The 18534-nt window shown below is 41.0% G+C and overlaps 1 protein-coding gene and 1 pseudogene across 2 annotated transcripts in view; one reads left to right on the top strand and one right to left on the bottom strand.

Moving 5' to 3' along the window:
• Positions 1 to 2685: 2685 nt before the first annotated feature.
• Positions 2686 to 18534, top strand: part of DIPK1A (divergent protein kinase domain 1A) — a 122349-nt gene continuing 106500 nt past the window's right edge. Inside the window, exon 1 of one of the 2 annotated variants that reach the window (XM_059375403.1) lies at positions 2686 to 2829. In XM_059375403.1, coding sequence (XP_059231386.1) covers positions 2776 to 2829 — 54 coding nt within the window. In that variant the 5' untranslated portion in view covers positions 2686 to 2775. The remainder of the gene's footprint in view (positions 2830 to 18534) is intronic. The other variant, XM_059375402.1, reaches the window with a different exon arrangement.
• On the bottom strand, positions 6560 to 6925 carry LOC132000744 (small ribosomal subunit protein eS25-like; annotated as a pseudogene).

Genomic DNA, 18534 nt, shown 5'->3' with positions numbered 1-18534 from the left:
TCTGTTACTCTTCTGGACCTTTCTATTGATGACCTTACTTCCTCTGTCTCTGAGAAAACTGAAATGATCAGAAGAGAATTTCCAGATTCCCACCCTCCCATCCACCTGCTTCCCTGTACCCATAGAAGAGCCTGTGCTCCTGTCTACAGAAGATCCTTCCACCTGTGTGCTTGATTCCAAACTCTTTCCCAAAGACACTGCCCCAGCAATTCTCTCTTCTTGATCCTGCATTAATTTTTCATCTTCCAGATCTTTTCCAGATCATTCTCATCAAGAGCAAATATTTCTCCCAATTTGTCAGTCTGCTGTTGACTCCACTTCTACCACAAGTTACTGCTCATTTTTCGGTTCCCCTTTGTAAAGAACTTCTCAAAAGAATTATATTAGACATCCTAATTCCTTCCTCCCATTTTTTCTTAAACTCACATGGATCAAATTTTCTCCCACTGATCCACTGAAGTGTCACCAATGACCTCCATGGTATTAAATCCAAAAGTTAGTTCTCAGTCCTTACTCACATATAAGCATTTGCTCCTCCTTGATACACTATCTTCACTCTGCTTCCAGGCACTTCTCTTTTGGTTTTCCTCCTTCACTGGCTGTTCCTTCTCAGTCTCCTTTGCTAGCTTCATTCTTGGTTCTCTCCTATTTGCATTCACTCCTTTGGGGATCTTGTCCAGTCTCATGGCTGTAAATATCATCTAAATGTTAGTATCTCTCAAATATCACTAGCTTGAGCCACTGTCTTTAACCCCAGACTCAAAAATACAACTACCTACTCAAGACCTTCACCTGGATTTATTTTTAAGATTTTATTTATTTATTTGAGACAGAGAGAGCAGAAGATGGGGGAGGGTCAGAGGAAGAAGCAGACTCCCCAGTGAGGGCGAAGCCCAATACAGGACTCCATCCTGGGGTTTCAGGATCATAACCTGAGCCAAAGGCAGTTTTTAACCAACTGAGTCACCCAGGTGCCCTTCACTTGGATTTCTAATAGGTCTCAAATGCCACATGTCCAAATTAAACCTCTGATCTTTCTCTTCAAACCTACACTACCTGTGGTTCACCTCATCTCCACTGATTTGTTTCCTTTTTTTATATCCCTTATCAGCTTTATTACCCTATTTTATTTCATTTGTTGTATTCATTACTTATTGCCTGTTGCTCCCACTCCGAAAATGTAATATTCACAAGGATTGACATTACTGTTTTGTTCAGATTTATAACCCAATCAATTAGAACAATGTCCCGGTGCTCGATTAGTATTTACTGGATTAATGAATGAATGAATGAAACAGGTAGCAGCCATTCTCAGCTAACTCAAGAAATTACTGTTCTCTTAATTCAAACTGAAAATCAGTGAAAAATGGATTTATCTGCAAGCAATCACAAACGGCCCGGTTTAAAATCTGTGCCTGTATGTGGGTTGGGGGAGGGGCAGGTGAGAAGTTTATTTTTTTCTTTTTGCTTTCCCCCCCCCAAGAAATGCAAAGCACCATTGCGAGGTTTAGTTAAAAACCACAGCGACTGAGTAAAGGTTTGCTTCTGGAGAAAACAGTTCAGAGTAACAGGCCAGGAAGAGTTCTAACTGGCTACCTAAAAAACTGTGCTGGCATCACATGAAAGGTGGTATGCGGGGTGGAAAAAAAAAAAAAAAAAGCAAAAACGCGTCTTCCTTCACTACGAGTCTCTCGGATCAATAGCTGTTCTCCCACTAGGGTGGCTCTTTTTTCCCTTATTTGGACTTCACTGTCAAAAGACAGACACCACACCCTTCGCTATGTAGCCTTCCCTGAGTAACTATGCCACGTCCCAGGTCTCCTATCTTCAGGAATACATTTAATTCAGTACTTTTTTTTTTTTTTTTTAAATGTCAGGGTTTCTGGGTGGGGCCAGGAAAACTCTGATGTTTGGAAACAATACAAACTTAAATTCTGAATTTTTAAAAAAGTACATTATATAAAAAAAGTTCAAGGCCATTAAGAAGCGAAATGGCTTTGGGGGACACTCTCAGTTCAGCGGAGAGGAGCCCTGTCCGCGTTCGCTCCGCCACAAGCGCTGAGTCCTAGTCCTCAGGGGCAGCGCGCGAAGGCCTTTCGGGCTGCGGCAGACGCCCCCCGCCCAGGCCGCACCCGCCGCCGCGCGCGAGGGAGAACGAGCCCGTCTCCACGCTAGGAACCCCAAGCTTCCATTAAATTTCCGTGCAGCCCGCCTAGACACGTCCCGACTGATGGAGCACAGTCCAAAGGGAACGTCAGTCGGAACTGGAAGGGTAGCGGCGTTGGCCGGACGCGCGGCGCATGCAGCGCTGGGAGCCGGGAGCCAAGAGCTGGGTCCTCGAGGTCCGAAGGGTCGGCGCTCCAGCCCGCGCAGCACACAGCCAGCGCGACTCGCCCCTCCCCGCGCGGAGCGTGCGACACCCGGCCTTCCGCGACGCCCTCAGCCTCCTCCGCACGCCTCCCCTTTAAGCGCGAGGCGCAGTTGGATTTGTGTCGGCCGAGGCAAGGCGCGACTCCCCTTTATGGCGGAGTCGGCAGCCGCGGCTCTGATAGCCGCGGCGGCCGGGCGAGCAGAGCGGGAGACCGAGCCTCGGGCAGCCGGCCGCCGCCACCGCAGCGGGGCCGGGGGGGAGCGCGGCGCTCGCTGCGGCGGGGGCGGAGGAGTGGGCGGGCCCGGGCGGGCTGGGGGCGGGGAGGAGGGGGAAGGCGGGGAGCCGGGTCGCCAGTGCTCGGGTCCGCCTCTGACTGCGGCGCGGCGGGGCGATGTGTGATTACCATGGCGAGGAGTCTCTGTCCGGGGGCCTGGCTAAGGAAACCCTATTACCTCCAGGTAGGCCGGCGGCGAGCCCGCTGGGCGCCCTCCCCCGCGGTGCGGGACTCGCCTGCCTTCTTCCTCCCTCCCTAGGTCGGCGCCCGCCCGAAACCCGCTGCCCCCTGCTGTCCGGTACCTGGCGGCGCGCCCTCCCCGGCCGCCGGGAGCCGCAGACCCTACGGCGGCGCTGCCCGCGCCCCCCATGGCTGCCCCGGCGCCTCTCGCGCTTTGGCCGCCGGGCTCCGGGGCCCGGGTCTCCCCGCCCGGGCTCGCGCTGGCGCCCCTAGTATCCCGAGAGCCCCGAGACGTGACCCGGGTGCGACCCTACGCCCCTAGTAGTTGAGGCTCGGCAGCTTGGGTTCGGGACGTGCGCCTGCTTCTCCCTGGTCTGGAGCTCTCCTGCTCTTCCCCCTCCCCCGTGGGCCCCGCAGGTCGGCTTTTCACGACTCTGTGTCTTCGGTCGGTGGTAGGAGAGGTGGTGTGTCATTCCACCATATTTTAGAAAATTATGGCAATTTGTCACATCAGGGTTTCCCCAGATCCCCGAGAAGCGACGTGCCTAGTGCTGAGCCTCTCGGTTCGATCTTTGCATCACACTCGTGATTTAAACAGGAGGTAGGACTCGGAAGCCCGAAAGAGGCGAATGGGTGTTTGCTTTCCAGAAGGAAAGGGGACAGTGCCGATCTCAAATACCCCAGAAATGCAAACGTAATTCTCAGTCATGTCATGTGTACTGTTCGCGTGTTAATCTTTCATGATTTCCCGTTCCACGCTCTGTGCCGCTGCCAGTCTATGTCTTCGAACCCTACTACTGCCTTCACGTACTGTTGGTCACCAGGGGGACCTAGTAGGCACCGTGAGTAGCTGAGCGCAAATCCATCACCCCAGTGGAAAAACAACTACAAATCAGTGTCTCGCGTGGGTCGGCAGTGTTGTCTGCCTTCAGAGGACAGTACTTCTTTTACCGCTTACATTAAAAAGCTTAAGGTATTGATAGATGATTTGGGGATGGGAAGTCATGCTCAGTTGGCGCTTTTATAAATTATTTTAAAAGTTGAGGAGAAGCCATCAAGGGGCAAGTAAATCTTTCATTCTTGTTTGGAAATTGCATATGTAAATCGTTACCCTCAGTGAATGATGTACTGCAAATTGGAAGCATGATTTGACAACCCATGATATAGAGACTACAGGAGTAAAGCTGAACGAATGCCCTGAGTAGCAGCTTGTAGCAGCTCCAACAGTAGTAATTACGCTTGAGTACAGTAGAGTAACGCAGTGTAGAATTTAGCCCAGGCCAGATACCTCGTTGTAACCCTCTATGGGAACAAACAACAACAACAAAAGTCTTACCAGACTCTCTCCCCAAAATAAGTTTATTGGGATATTTAATTTTTTTTTTTTTTTTGCTAAAACTAGGTATGTGTGTGTGTATATGTTTTTTTTTTTTTTTTTTTGATTCTGCGGCAGACTTTATTTTAGACTTTGACTAGTTTGCCTCTAAATGTTCTCCATAAATGTGGCTGTGACGTGTTTTGGCACCGTAACTCAAGAGCTTTCAGATTGGCTGAATTAAGATTAGTTTTACAAACAGTTATATTTCCATTAATCACAAACTTTTGGCAGTTCTGCCTTTCTGAATGTGCACATCATTATCTATTACTAAATTAAGGTAAACTTGGATTTTAACCATTTCAAAAGGATTTAGGAGCACAGTGATATTTTAGTAGGCTACCTCTATATAAAATAATGATTAAATAATATTAATTTTAGTATTATATTTGAGATAAATAAACTTGAAACTTGGGAACTGGTGTCTTAATGTCTTGGTATTAGTATTTATTCCCTTTATGAATTTCTTGTTAGTTGTCCCTCATTATACTATTTCGACTTAACCAGTTTTAAAAAAATTACTTAAGTGTCACCTTTTCCTGTGTCCTGTTTTCTAAATGCCTCATCTTCTGGTTTTACGATTTCTCTACTACTAAGCACTTCAACCTTGAAATTGTTTTGGGCAAAGTCAAAACATTTCCAACTGAGATTATCATACAGCTGCTCAAGTTTCTTAGCCACTGAAGATTGAATTAATATATACAGTACTCCCTTTCCTCTTTTATTGTTTTATTTTTCCTGAGACTAAAATTGTGTTCTTTTAGAAACAGCATGAGGCCTAAGAACAGAGCTGATCTTTGTTCATTTGTGCTTCTGTTTCATCATGACCTTGAAAAAGTTTCCTAACTTTTTAGTTCCATATTTTCCCTATCATAAAATGGAGATTATAGTTATTAACTGAGTATATCACATGAGCGTAGTGAAGCCAAGCTAGATGAAGTTAAATCGTTTTTTTGTGACATTTTTACTAACTTCAAATAGAAAAGCATGTGAATTTAAATGGTAAGTACATATAAGTAAATATGTTGAATTCCTTCATCCAAAGGTTTCTGGCTTGCCCCTCCATTTTATTTATTTATTTTTAAAACATTTTATTTATTTATTTGACAGACAGAGATCACAAGTAGGCAGAGAGAGAGAGGAGGAAGCAGGCTCCCTGTTGAGCAGAGAGCCCAATGTGGGGCTTGATCCCAGGACCCTGGGCAAAGCAGAGGCTTTAACCCACTGAGCCACCCAGGCGCCCCAGTATTTATTGAGCATTTATTGATATTGACCCAGTTTCACAATGACTTATCATATTGACTAAATAATTGATTTAATATTTGTTGGAGGCCTGTCACATGCCAGAAACATTGTGAAGTCATAGCAATTCGACTACAGCTAAGCAAACATCTTTATGATCCTCATGGAGCTTAAAGTCTAGTTAGAGGCAAATGTTAAATATATGTGCTGCCGAAGCGAGCACGAGGCCAACGTTAAATAATTTCAAAAATGTATAATGACAACAGTTGGTGCAATGAAGGAAAAGAGAAGAAGCAAAAGACTACCTGTGAGTAAGAGAACAGTCTCTTGCTCTTTTAAAACCTTTTACTATAGAAATTTTTATGCATACATAAGGCAGAAAAGAATAATAATCTCTTACCTACCTATCACCTGCCCTCAACAATTATCAGTATTTTGTTTCATTTCTCCTCTCACTGTCCTCCTTGCAACTGAAGTGGGGTTTTTATTGGATTATTTTTAAAATTTTTTAATTCTAGTGTAGTTAACATGCAGTGTTATATTAGTTTCAGGTGTACGGTATAGTGATACAACAATTCTATACATTACTTGGTATTCATCAAGATAAGAGTACTCTTAATCCTCATCACCTATTTCATCCATCCCCCCACATGCCTCCCCTCTGGTAAGCATCAGTTTGTTCTCTATAATTAAGAATCTGGTTTTGGATGATCTCTTTTTTTCCTTTGTTCACTTGTTTCTTAAATTCCATATATGGAATTTGTTTTTCTCTGACCAACTTATTTCACTTAGCATTATACTCTCTAGTTCCATCCATGTTGTTGCAAATGGCAAGATGTCATTCCTTTTCATGGCTGAGTTATACACACACACACACATATATCTCCCACTTTTTTATCCACTCATCTATTGACAGACAGTTGAGCTGCTTCCATAATTTAGCTATTGTAGATAATGTTGCAGTAAACATAAGGGTGTGCTAATCTTTTTGAATTTGTGTTTTCATATTCTTTGGATAAATTACCCAGGAGTGAAATTAATAGATGATAGGGTAATTCTTTTTTAAATTTTTTTATTTAATAAAGTTTTTTCAAAATGTACAGTTGGTAGGATCTGTTCATGCATCTTCACCAGCAGCTGGGGTATCTCCACCCTTGGTATTTCTTGTGTAAATTATTTGAGCTCTGTGCTTTGGAAACAAGTTTCATAAGTTTTTTGCTAAGGAACTCGTGGAGGGCTGCCCTGGCTAGGAACCTTGGATCTTCAGTCTCTCAGAGACAACAGCTGAGGTTATAAGCTTATAGCTGAGAACTTCCTTACAGAGTTTGTCATATCTTGCTTTGTCAAACAAGACCAGGTTATTGAGCTTGCGCTGAACTTTGCCTTTGGATCACTTCTTTTTGGTCTTAGCCCAGGTTTTGTTCACTGGGTCTTTTTCTTTCTTGGTTGACTTTCTGGCATCTTTCTTGTCCTTGGGTGACATTGCAAAGCTCAGAGAACAACAGCCACCCCTGCAGCCTCACTAAAAGACCAAATGCTATTTTTAATTTTTTGAGGAACCTCCATACTGAATTCCGCAGTGGCTGCACCAGTTTGCATCCTATCAACAGTGCAAGTGGTTTCCTTTTTCTCTACATCCTTACCAACACTTGTTGTTTCTTGAGTTTTCAATTTTAGACATTCTGGCAGATGTGAGGTGATATCACATTGTGGTTTAGAGTTGCATGTCCCTGATGATGAGTGATGGTAAACATCTTTCAATATGTCTGTTGGTCATCTGTTTGTCTTCTTTGGAGAAATATATGTTCATGTCTTTTGCCTATTTTTAAATTGGATTATTTGTTTTTTGGGTGTTGAGTTTTATAAGTTTTTTATGTATTTTGGATACTAACCCTTTATCAAATATGTCGTTTTCACATTCAGTAGGTTGCCTTTTAACTTTGTGTATTGTTTCCTTTTCTGTGCAGAAGTTGTTATTTTGATATTGTCCCAAAAATTTATTTTTGCTTCTGTTTCCCTTGCCTCAGGAGGCATATCCAGAAAAAGTTTGCTACAGCTGATGTCAAAGAAATTACTGCCTGTGCTCTCTTCTGGGATTTTTATGGTTTTAGGTCTCACATTTAGGTCCTTAATCTATTTTAAATTTATTTTTGTGTACAGTGTAAGAAAGTGTTCCAGTTTCATTCTTTTGCATGTTGGTGTCTATTTTCCCCAGAACCATTTGTTGAAGAGGCTTTTTCCTGTTGCCTCCTTTGTTGAAGATTAATTGACCATATAATCATGGTCAATTATTTCTGAGTTCTCTGTTCTGTTTCGTTGACTTATGTGTCTATTTTTGTGCCAGTACCATACTGTTTTGATTTCTACAGCTTTGTAGTGTGTCTTGAAATCTGCTATTGTGATACCTCCAGTTTTTGTTTTTTTTTTTTTTCAAGACTGTTTTGGATATTCAGGGTTTTTGTGGCTTCATACAAATTTCAAGATTATTTGTTCTAGTTCTGTGAAAAATGTTGTTGGTATTTTGTGAGGGTTTGCATTAAGTCTGTAAATGGCTTTGGGTAGTATGGACATTTTAATAATATTCTTCCAACCAGCTAAAGAATTTTGAAACAAATCTCACATATTGCATCATTCCATCCAAATACCTTATTATGCATTTCTAACAGTTAAGGATATTTTTAGACATAAATACAATACAATTATCATATGTAACAAATTTGATAACAGTTCCTTATTTTTCTCTGCCTTCCTTCTGGGTATGCATTACCTTGAGAACACTGATTGAATTTGCTATGGAGTGAGCTTCCTGTGATTCCAGAGGGTCTCTTGGCAAAAACAAAACAAAACAAAACAAAACAAAAAACTACCCCCTCACCAGCTTGTTCAGGCTGGGGAAAGAGTTCTTCTATGGAAACTAATTCTCATTTTGTGTTTTGGGAGAATGTTTTAGAAAATAAATGTCTGGTTTAAGTAACATTTTCATGTAAATGTATTATTTTAGAATGAGGATGCATTAGTTAACAGGTGTAAAAGATCTTGCTTTGTTTGGGGGATAGGGGATGGAGTGAAGAGTAGGAGGAATTGGATTTCAAAGATGTGGGGGGTGGGGGGGGGGGGGGTGATGAAGGGCCCAGCAAGAAGAGAGGGAAGTTGCAGAGACCAGCTTTATACAGCTGTAATTTTATTGTTTGTCTTCAACTGGGTAAGGTGAAAAAACAGATATGTCCTGAAGTGTTTAGTCCTCAGGGCATACAAGTTCTTTTCCTCCTACAATTTACAGGGAAAAAATTTTAATCAGTTGACTTCATTATAAAGGACTTTCAAATCCTGGAGTTTTTATTGGTCCAGATAACACTGAGATAATTGATAATGCTTCTAGAAAACTATAGCATTATGCAATTAATGATATTATTTTCAGCTGTAATATGGATTAAATAGGCATTTGTGGGCTAATGTGGGGGCCTAATCACTGCTTAAAGCTTTGTTTATATAGCAGAAGAGATTCTATGGCTCATGAAGAACTGTGTGGTATATCTACATAGTAGAATATTATTCAGCAAAAAAGGAATGAAAGGGCACCTGGGTGGCTCAGTGGGTTAAAGCCTCTGCCTTCAGCTCAGGTCATGATTTCAGGGTCCAGGGATCTAGCCCAGCCCCGAATTAGGCTCTCTGCTCAGCAGGGAGCCTGCTTCCCTTCCTCTCTCTCTGCCTGCCAGTCTGCCTACTTGCAATCTCTGTCTGTCAGATGAATAAATAAAATCTTAAAAAAATAAATTCTAAAGAGGAATGAAGAACTGATATATACAATAACATGGATGAACCTTGAAAATATTAAATATATGAAGGAAGCCAGCCATAAAATACCATATATTATATAGTTCCATTTATATGAAATGTCCAGAAAAGGCAAATCTATAAAGACAGAAAATGGGTTAGTTGTTGCCTAGGACTGGGAGGGTTGGGGAGAAATAGATATGAGGTTTATTTTGGGGGTAATAGGAATGTTCTAAAACTGAGACTGTTGATGGTTGCACTCTATGAATATACTAAGAACCATCGAATTGCATGCTTTAAATGAATAAAATGGATGGTTTGTGAATCATCTCTCAATAAAGCTGTGGGAGAAAAAAAAAGGAAAGGAAATGAGTTTATCTCATTGATGTAGTCCTTTTCTCTGCCCCTTGTTGCAGATTCCACCAATGCCAGTTTTATGATGCAGGGAATACTTCTTCCAGAGAAGCGGAGCTGGTGTACTGTTTGTCTATGGGGCCTCTGTCAGCCAGGAAAGTTTGTGACCTGCAAACACTTAACTGATCAACAAGCGTCTCATGGCAAGGCATCATTCTCAGAGCATACTACCTTGGAGTTCCATCCTTTCCAGCCAGTTTGTTGAAACCTTACCCAGAGATAGTACTTCCTGGCCTTGCTAACCATTGTGGCACACTGAATAGAGTCCTCTGTCAAAAATTATAAACTGTGGGTCTGTTAACCAGCTCAGACCATTTTCAGGCAGTGTTTTTTTCCCACACACCATTATGATGATACTACTTGTCACCCGCTGGGTGTTGTGACCCAGAATGACAACTGTGTTGATCTGTTTTTAGCAGTGTGTTTTCTACAAATTAGGATCTGCTTTGTTTAGGGTTTGTTCAAGGCTGAGTGGGACTGATTACACAGCCCTATAATTCCTTGTCTTTAGTTTAGAATACCTTCTTCTTTCTCACTATCATTAAGTCCTGGAAGAATGAAAGTGAAGACAATTTAGAGCAATTCTCTATATTTAGATTATACACATTTCCATTCTAGTCATTCTGTCTGCATGCCCTGTTGCGTTGAAAAAGCTGCTGAAATTCTAATGGAGTTTGAAGTTTGAGACATGTAGGTACTTATAAAGGTTTTCAAGCCCTTTAGATTGCAAAAGTTTTATATTTCTTAAGGCATCTTCTTAAAAATGACTAACAGTTCCAATTATATGTTCAGTAGACTTGCCCTGAAGGAATGGATGGATAGCATGTTCTTATCAGAGCGTGGGCACTTGTTTAACATTTCTGATACTAGACTCTTTGGTTTTATTTGTACTGTTTCTCAAACATGACTGCTATAGATGGTTTCATTCTTTATGACTTTGTGTGGCTCTTTTGTGGGATTTAGTGCCAGATGGGGTTACTGATCTAGATTAACTGGTAGTAAGTGATGGTGTTGACAAATATGGTACTAAGGGTATTACAGCTTCTTGCCTGTTTTCAGCCTCCAGGATTATTTTAGATCTAAAGATAATTAGAGCAGGTAGTGGTTCCCTCTTCCCCTAAGGCTATAGGTGGTGTGGTTCTCATCATGTTTGTTAGACCTGCCGTTCAGAGCTTAACTTTTGCTTTTGCCTGAAACTAAATCTCTAAAACTATAATTAGCTTCCTGAGACATTGAGAGCATATGCATCCCATAATGTCTTAAATTCAAGCATAAAATTATAATGTAGCCATTGATATTACCATTAATTGCTTTTTACCTCTGTTAGGAACTCAAAGAAGTGATGAATTCTCAGACAGACTGCATCGTCACCACACTTTCGGGTTGTAGCATACAGTAACAGTGCTGGTTTCTTTATTGTAATCTTTCCAATGCTGCTCTGGTTTTCACTTTGATGTATTATAGAGTTGTTTTGTATTCTCTGGAGAAGTTCTTTCTTTTCTTTTTTCCCTTTCCTTTTCTCTTTTCCTTTTCTTTCTTTCTTCTTTTTGTAGTTAGGTACATTTTAATATTTTCATTTCTTTCTTTCTTTTTTTTTTTTAAAGATTGATTGATTAAAGATAGAGTGAGCGCACATGCAGTGGGGGGTGGAGGGATGGGCAGAGCAAGAGGGAGATAGAGTCCCAAGTCAACTCTGTGCTGAGTGTGGAGCCCAACATGGGGCTGGATCTCTTGACCCTAAGATCAGAGTCAAAACCAAGAACTCAACCAACTACCAACCAGGGGCCCAATGTTTTAATTTCTTAAAGTTGCTTTGAAACAATGCTGTATCATTCTGTTAAATACCATATTTTTATATCATTTGGTTGAAAGCTAAATGTCTCACATTTTTAAACACATTTCTAGACATTCAAATATTTTGCAAATATTTTTTAAAATTTTAATCTACAAAGTATATGAATTTAGAAAAACTAAGATATTATAATGTAAACATATTTAAAAAAAACTCCCAAAATATTAGTGGATGAATTTTTCTTTAGAAATAAGTAATTCTTTTGTGGGGGGAGTTGACAATATTTCATGAAATTAAATAATTATCTTTTTTAGATGTGATTCTGGTATTGTGGTTATTTTTTTTTTTTCGTTTTGTTTTTTTATTGTGACTCTAAACATACAACATAAAATTCATGATCTTACTATTTTTAAGTATGGTACGTTAGTGTTAATTATGCACATCGTTGGGGTGCCTGGGTGGCTCAGTTGCTTAAGCAACTGCCTTTAGGTCAGGTCATGGTCCCAGGGTTCTGGGATTGAGCCCTACATTTGGCTCTCCGCCCAGAGGTAAGTCTGCTTATCCCTGTCCTCCCCAAGTTGGCTTGTCTCTGTCCTTCTCCATTATGCTGTCTGTTGTTCTGTCTCTCTTTCTCTTTCAAAGAAATAAAATTTATATATATACACATATATATATGCACATTGTTGGCAGCAGCTCTCTGGAACTTTTTCATTTTATAAAACTGAAACTCTGTATTTACTAAACAACACCTCCCCATTTTCCCCTCCCTGCCAGCTTGGTAACCGCATTCTACTTCCTGTTTCTATGAGTCTGACTTCTTCAGATACCTTCAGATATAAGTAGAATCATGCAGTATTTGTCTTTTTGTGACTGACTTACTTCACTTAGTGTAATGCCCTCAAGATTCTTCCAACTTGTACCATATGACTTGTCTTTGTAAAGGCTGAATAATATTTGTAATATTCTACTATATGTATAGACCACACTTTCCTCATCCATTCCTGTCTCTGGACATTAGGTTGTTTCTGCCTCTTGGCTCTTGTGACCAATGCCGTAGTGAACATGGGAATGCTAATGTGTCTTTGAGATCAGGCTTGTAATTATTTTGGACATAGACCCAAAAGCAAGATTGCTAAATCATTGGGTAATTCTATTTTTAATTTTTTGAGGAAACTCCACACTATCTTTTTATTGTGTCTACCATTTACATTCCCACCAGCAGTGCGCAAGGACTCTCCTTGCCAGCACTTGTTCTTTTCATTTTTTGTTGTTGTCGTTGTTTTAATAGTAGCCGTACTAACAGGTATGAGGTGGTATCTCACTGTTGTGTTTTGTTTTGTTTTTTAAGATTTTATTTATTTGAGAGAGAGAGAGAGAGAACAGAGGGAGAAGCAGATTCTTTGCTGAGCAGAGAACTGCATGCGGGGCTTGATTCTGGGCCTTGAGGTTAGGACCTGAGCTGAAGACAGGTGATTCACTGACTGAGCCACCCAGGTGCACCTCTCAGTCTGGTTTTGATTTGAATTTCCCTGACAATGAGAGATGTTGAGCATCTTTTCATGTGCTTGTTGGCCATTTTCATGTCTTCTTTGGAAGAAGTTCCTTCTTGATTTGTTGTTTCAGATTGATGTTTTTTCAATAGGGTTGTGGGTTAATATAAACTCAGTTCCCCTTTCTGTCCTAAGAACTGAGTGATCATGTTTGAGGATATTCTTGCAAGAGAGATTTATAACGTGCTGATGACCTTCTGAATTAATTACTGCATCCATTTTAGAGATGCGTGGTGTCAGAGTCATAGACTTACAGATCCTAGAGCTGGCACCACAAGTTTTACTGCCTGCCCCCCAACTGCTTGAAAATTAGAGCTTCTTATTTATATTGAATTTAAAATCTTGATCAACATGCCAACTTCTGTGCCATTGATTAGATCCAGGTTTTGAATAAAAAGTACTAAAGGGGGGTGCCTGGTTGGCTCAGTGGGTTAAAGCCTCTGCCTTCCGTTCAGGTCATGATCCCGGCATCCTGAGATCGAGCGCCGAGTTGGGCTCTCTGTTCAGCGGGGAGCCTGCTTCCCTTCCTCTCTCTCTGCCTGCCTCTCTGCCTACTTGTGATCTCTGTCAGAAATAAATAAAATCTTTTAAAAAAAAGTGCTAACGGACTTTTTTGAGATAATGGGGAAATTTAAAAATCGACTACACACGGGATGGTATTGTATCACTGGTAAACTGTGTTATTTAAGAGTGTCCTTATTTTTAGGTGGTATAAACTGAAATATTTAGGGTAAAAAAATACTGCAGTGTCTATAATTTACTTATAAATTACTGAGGAAAATTGTTTATATATACATCATGTATAAAGAGCAGGATGGTTTTTTTTGTTTTTGTTTTTTGTTGTTTGTTTTTTTTTTTTACTTTATTTGAGAGAAAGAAAGAATGAGAGAGAGAAAGCATGAGAAGGGGAAGGGTCACAAGGAGAAGCAGACTCCCCACCGAGCAGGGAGCCTGACGTGGGACACGATCCCGGATCCTGGGACTCCAGGATCATGACCTGAGCCAAAGGCAGCCACTCAAACAACTAAGCCACCCAGGCACCCCAAGAGCAGGATGTTCTAACCTCAGCACTATTGACATTTTGGGCTGGATAATTATTTGTTGTGTAGGGCTCTGTTTTGTAGGATGTTTAGTAGCATCCCTGGCCTCTACCCTCTAGACCCCCAGTAGTGATGATCAAAATGTCTCCAGACTTTGCCAGATGTTCCTAGTTGAGGATCACTGATAGAAGAAGAAAGCAGGAGAGATAGAGATATTTATGTTATATCTAGAGAGAGTGACAAAACAAGCAAATATAGGACAATGTTAGCAATTGATGGATATAGGTATAAGGGTATTTTTTAAATACTATTCTTTTAAATTCTCTACAGATTTAAAGATATTCAAAATAAAAGTTTCGGGGAAAATAAATTAGGCTGGATTTCATAATAACCGAGTATTATTGGAAGATGTGTGAATTCTGTCCAAAGTTACATTAAGGGTTGAGAAAATGAGATTTGATAGAGCACATCTGAAGTCAGTAGTTTAAAAAAATGTGTTAGTTTTCCAGTGGCCCTCGAACATAGTACCACAAATTTATCAGCTTTGACCAACACCCATTTGTACCCTTATCTCACATTTCTGTAGGTTAGAAGTCTGGGCCCAGTTTGGCCTAGCTCATTCTCTGCACCAGATTTCAGAGGTTGAAAATCAAGGTGTCACTAGGGTTGAGTTTCTTTTTGGAGCTCTGGGGATGAATTGGTTTCTGTTATCAGAATTCAGTTCCATTCTATTATAGGACTGGGGTGTCCATTTCCTGGCTGGCTCTTGGCTAGGGTGGTTCTCAGCTTCTAGAGGCCACCTACATTCTTTGGTTCATGGCTCCCTTTTCCATCTTAAAAGCTGCAAGAGTGGTAGAGTCCTCTGCATGCTTCACATCTCTCTCGTTTCCTCTCTGCCCTATGCTCTGGTTCTTCTGCCTATCTCTTCTGCTTTTAAGGGCTCATATGATTATATTGGGTATACCCAATGTATACCCAGATAACCAAGGATATTAACTTAAAAGTCAGTTGATGAGTAACCTTAATTCCAGCTGCAAAGTCCCTTTATTACAGTACCTAGGTTGTTTGAATCAATAACCAGGGGGTAGGAATCTTGAGAAACATTTTTAGAATTCTGCCTACCACAAAAAGAATACAACTGAATTCTGACAACTAAAAAAATCAATTATTTCCTAAAGTATTTTTTTTTAAAGATTTTATTTATTTATTTGACAGAGAAAGATCACAAGTAGGCAGAGAGGCAGGCAGAGAGAGAGAGAGGAGGAAGCAGACTCCCTGCCGAGCAGAGAGCCCGATGCGGGACTCGATCCCAGGACCCCGAGATCATGACCTGAGCCGAAGGCAGCGGCTTAACCCACTGAGCCACCCAGGCGCCCTTATTTCCTAAAGTATTCTACTAGTGTCTTCTCCATTACTATTAGGTTTAAAAATGTTGTCATAGAACAGATTTTATGAGAGTTGTGTAGATTTTATAAGAGAGTTGTATTTTTTTGTTTATTTTTTTTAGTAATCTCTACACCCAACGTGGGACTTGAACTCAATGACACTAAAGTCAAGAGTTGCCTACTCTTCTGACTGAGCCAGCCAGACATCCCAAGAGATTTGTATTTATCACTCCAATAATTACTATGGGAGGAATCATGGATATTTATTAAAGAAGAAAATGCAAATTGCTGCTGAACATCACATGCAAAAATAATTGTTTTTACAACAGATACTATTCTTAATACTTTTGTACCCCTATACAAATGAAAGTTAAGAGCATGAAAATTGTACCTTATAAACTCTAAGAATGTCTCCTTATTACTATAATTAATTAGAGTCGTTTTTTACCCCTTGAAGAAGACAACACTTGGTTTTGTTGTTAATGTGCCAGCTGACATTCGGGCACACCTTATCCAGCCCAGCCAGAGCCTATTTATGACCCTCGTCTTGTCCTTTGTCCTGAACAACTCAGGTTGTTCAGTGTAGTACACATGTGTTTACATGCATTCAAAACTAGTCTGTAACCACTCTAAGACACTGAGCTCTGGTAGCACACACTCCTGTCTCCTTTATTCTGGCACCAACACCATCTTATCACCGTCTTCCTAATTGAGGCCTTTGCCACTTCCGTGCCTTTCATTCGGCAGATCCCTCTGGCTTCCCTCCCTTCCCTATTCAGTCGCGATGCCACGACCTGTCATTTCAGCTGCTCTTACTGGCTCATTTACTACCTCCTTGTTGCCCTGACCTTTCATTCTTTCCTGATTCTCCTGCCCTTTCCTTTAGTCTCTTCAGTCCTTTGCTCCCCGCTTTCCCCAGGACTCCAGCCTTCTTTGGCTTCTCATCTTGTATAGTCTCTGTGGGTAATTGCAGCTCTTCACTTGGCTTCCAGTACAACCCAAATATTAATGAGTCTCAAGGTGTACCACCAGCCCGAACCTCTCTTCCAGAACTTTAGATCTGTACTTCTACGTGCTTATTTGTTACCTACTTGGAGATGGCACTTCATATTTCTAAAACTTTTTAAATTTAAATTCAGTTAATTAACATAAATGTATTACTGATTTCAGAGGTACAGGCCTTTGATTCATCAGTCTTACTGACGAATCCCCAGTGCTTGTTACATCACGTGCCCTCCTCAATGTCCGTCACCCGGTTACCCCATCCCCCTACCCCCCTCCCCTCCAGCAACCCTGTTTGTTTCCTATGATTAAGAGTCTCTTATGGGGCAGTTCTTATTTAGCATGTCCTAAACTAAACTCCACCCCCCTCAAAACTTGCTTCTTTCCCTGTTTCAGTTAGTGATACTCTCCACTTACTCAAGAGCATTTCCTTGATGATTAATAGTGATGAGTACTTTTCATGTACCTATTGGGCATCTGTCTCCTGCTGGTAGGATTCTCTACTTCTCTCTAATTGGCCCCACTATAATAGCCCCCAGAATGGCCTTCCTGCCTCATTATCCCTTTGAGCTCCATTTTCCATGTTGCTTCTAAAGTAATGTTCCCCCAAATGCACATCTGACCTAGTTCGGGAGACTGCAGAGTTCTGAGCATGGCCCTTCATTTCTGGTTCCTTCCTGTCATGCTCTTTCATTCCTGGTACCACCACCTCATGCACCATTTGCCCTAATGGTCCTGAAAAACTTCCACCTTACCAAATCACCATGCTCATTTATCAGCCTGTCTACTCTCCCCCACTTTTTCTCCTTTGCCCTAGAATTTCTTTCCCCCATTTCCCTGCATTGCTCTCTACCTGGTTTATTCTCAGTTTTCTACTTCTCCTTCAGGTTTCAATTCCAAAACTAAGTGACCTTTTAGCGATCCATCCTAACCCACACACACTCACACACTATTTGTGTCTACTTCTATGCCCCAGACTGTTTGTAAGATGGGAGGCACCGACTTCTCTTTCAGCATTTATGATACTGGTTTGTCATCACTGGTTTTATTGGCTTTCTTCTGCCCCAGACTGTGATTTCCATGAGAGACAAGATGTTAGTTGTCCTTTTCTAGCCCCTGTGCCTAGCCCAGAGCAGATGTTCAGTAAACGTTTGTTGAATGAATGAATCAGTGTAAACACTGGTAGGGACAGAGTTTTATGGGGCCGATTAGATTAATTTTAAAAAGACTGATTTATTTTATTATTTTGTTATGGCATTTTTATTATTTATTTTAGATTTTATTTATTTATTTGAGACAGAGAGAGTGAGAGAGAGAAGGCATGAGTGGAGGTGGGGAAGAAAGGGTGACAGCGGTAGAGGGAGAACCAGACTCCCCACTGAGCAGGGAGCCTGATGTGGGGCTTGATTCCAGGACCCTGGGATCATTACCTGAGCCTAAGGCGCACGCTTAACCGAGCCACACAGGCACCACTGGTTTATTTATTTTAGAATGAGAGAGCAAGCGTACATCAGAGGGGGAGGCAGAGAAGCAGACTTCCCACTGAGCATGGAGCCAGAGGCTACAAGCCACACAGGGTTGACCTCACAATCCCAAGATCATGACCTGAGCTGAAATCAAGAATCCAGCACATAACCAACTGAGTCATCTGTGCCCCTAGATAAATTCTTTATACAAAAGAAAACATGTATGCAATAAGTAAAAAAGTACAGCTGAGCTTATGATGCACATGGTAAGTCTGCCCTTCTACTTCTCTGTATCCCCAACTTTACTTCTGAAAGTTAGCATCTTTGAACCTCCTATCTTTTGGGATTTCCTGGTGGCTACATCTCTAACTTCTAGATCTCTGTGTCTAAAAACTGTACACATCCTAGGAAGTATTTTGTTCTCATATACTTTTTTATATCTTAAAATGTTTATTTTTGTCAGAATAGCTGGTGATTTTCTGTTTCTGGTTCATTACTATAAGTGTTCCCTCTCCATAAAAAATTCATTCAAAATTATTCTGATACACTTTTAATGTCTGTTTTTATGTAAGTCACAAAATATATGTAATATATATTTGTAATATATATATGTGATATATATTTCCATTTCAGTTTATATGGAACATAAATAAGTAAATATACAAATGT

The sequence above is a fragment of the Mustela nigripes genome, chromosome 14 (genome assembly GCF_022355385.1).
Source record: "Mustela nigripes isolate SB6536 chromosome 14, MUSNIG.SB6536, whole genome shotgun sequence".
NCBI classification, from domain to species: domain Eukaryota; kingdom Metazoa; phylum Chordata; class Mammalia; order Carnivora; family Mustelidae; genus Mustela; species Mustela nigripes.
Note: the sequence above shows the minus strand (reverse complement) of the source record. Positions and strands in the feature narration are given on the sequence as shown.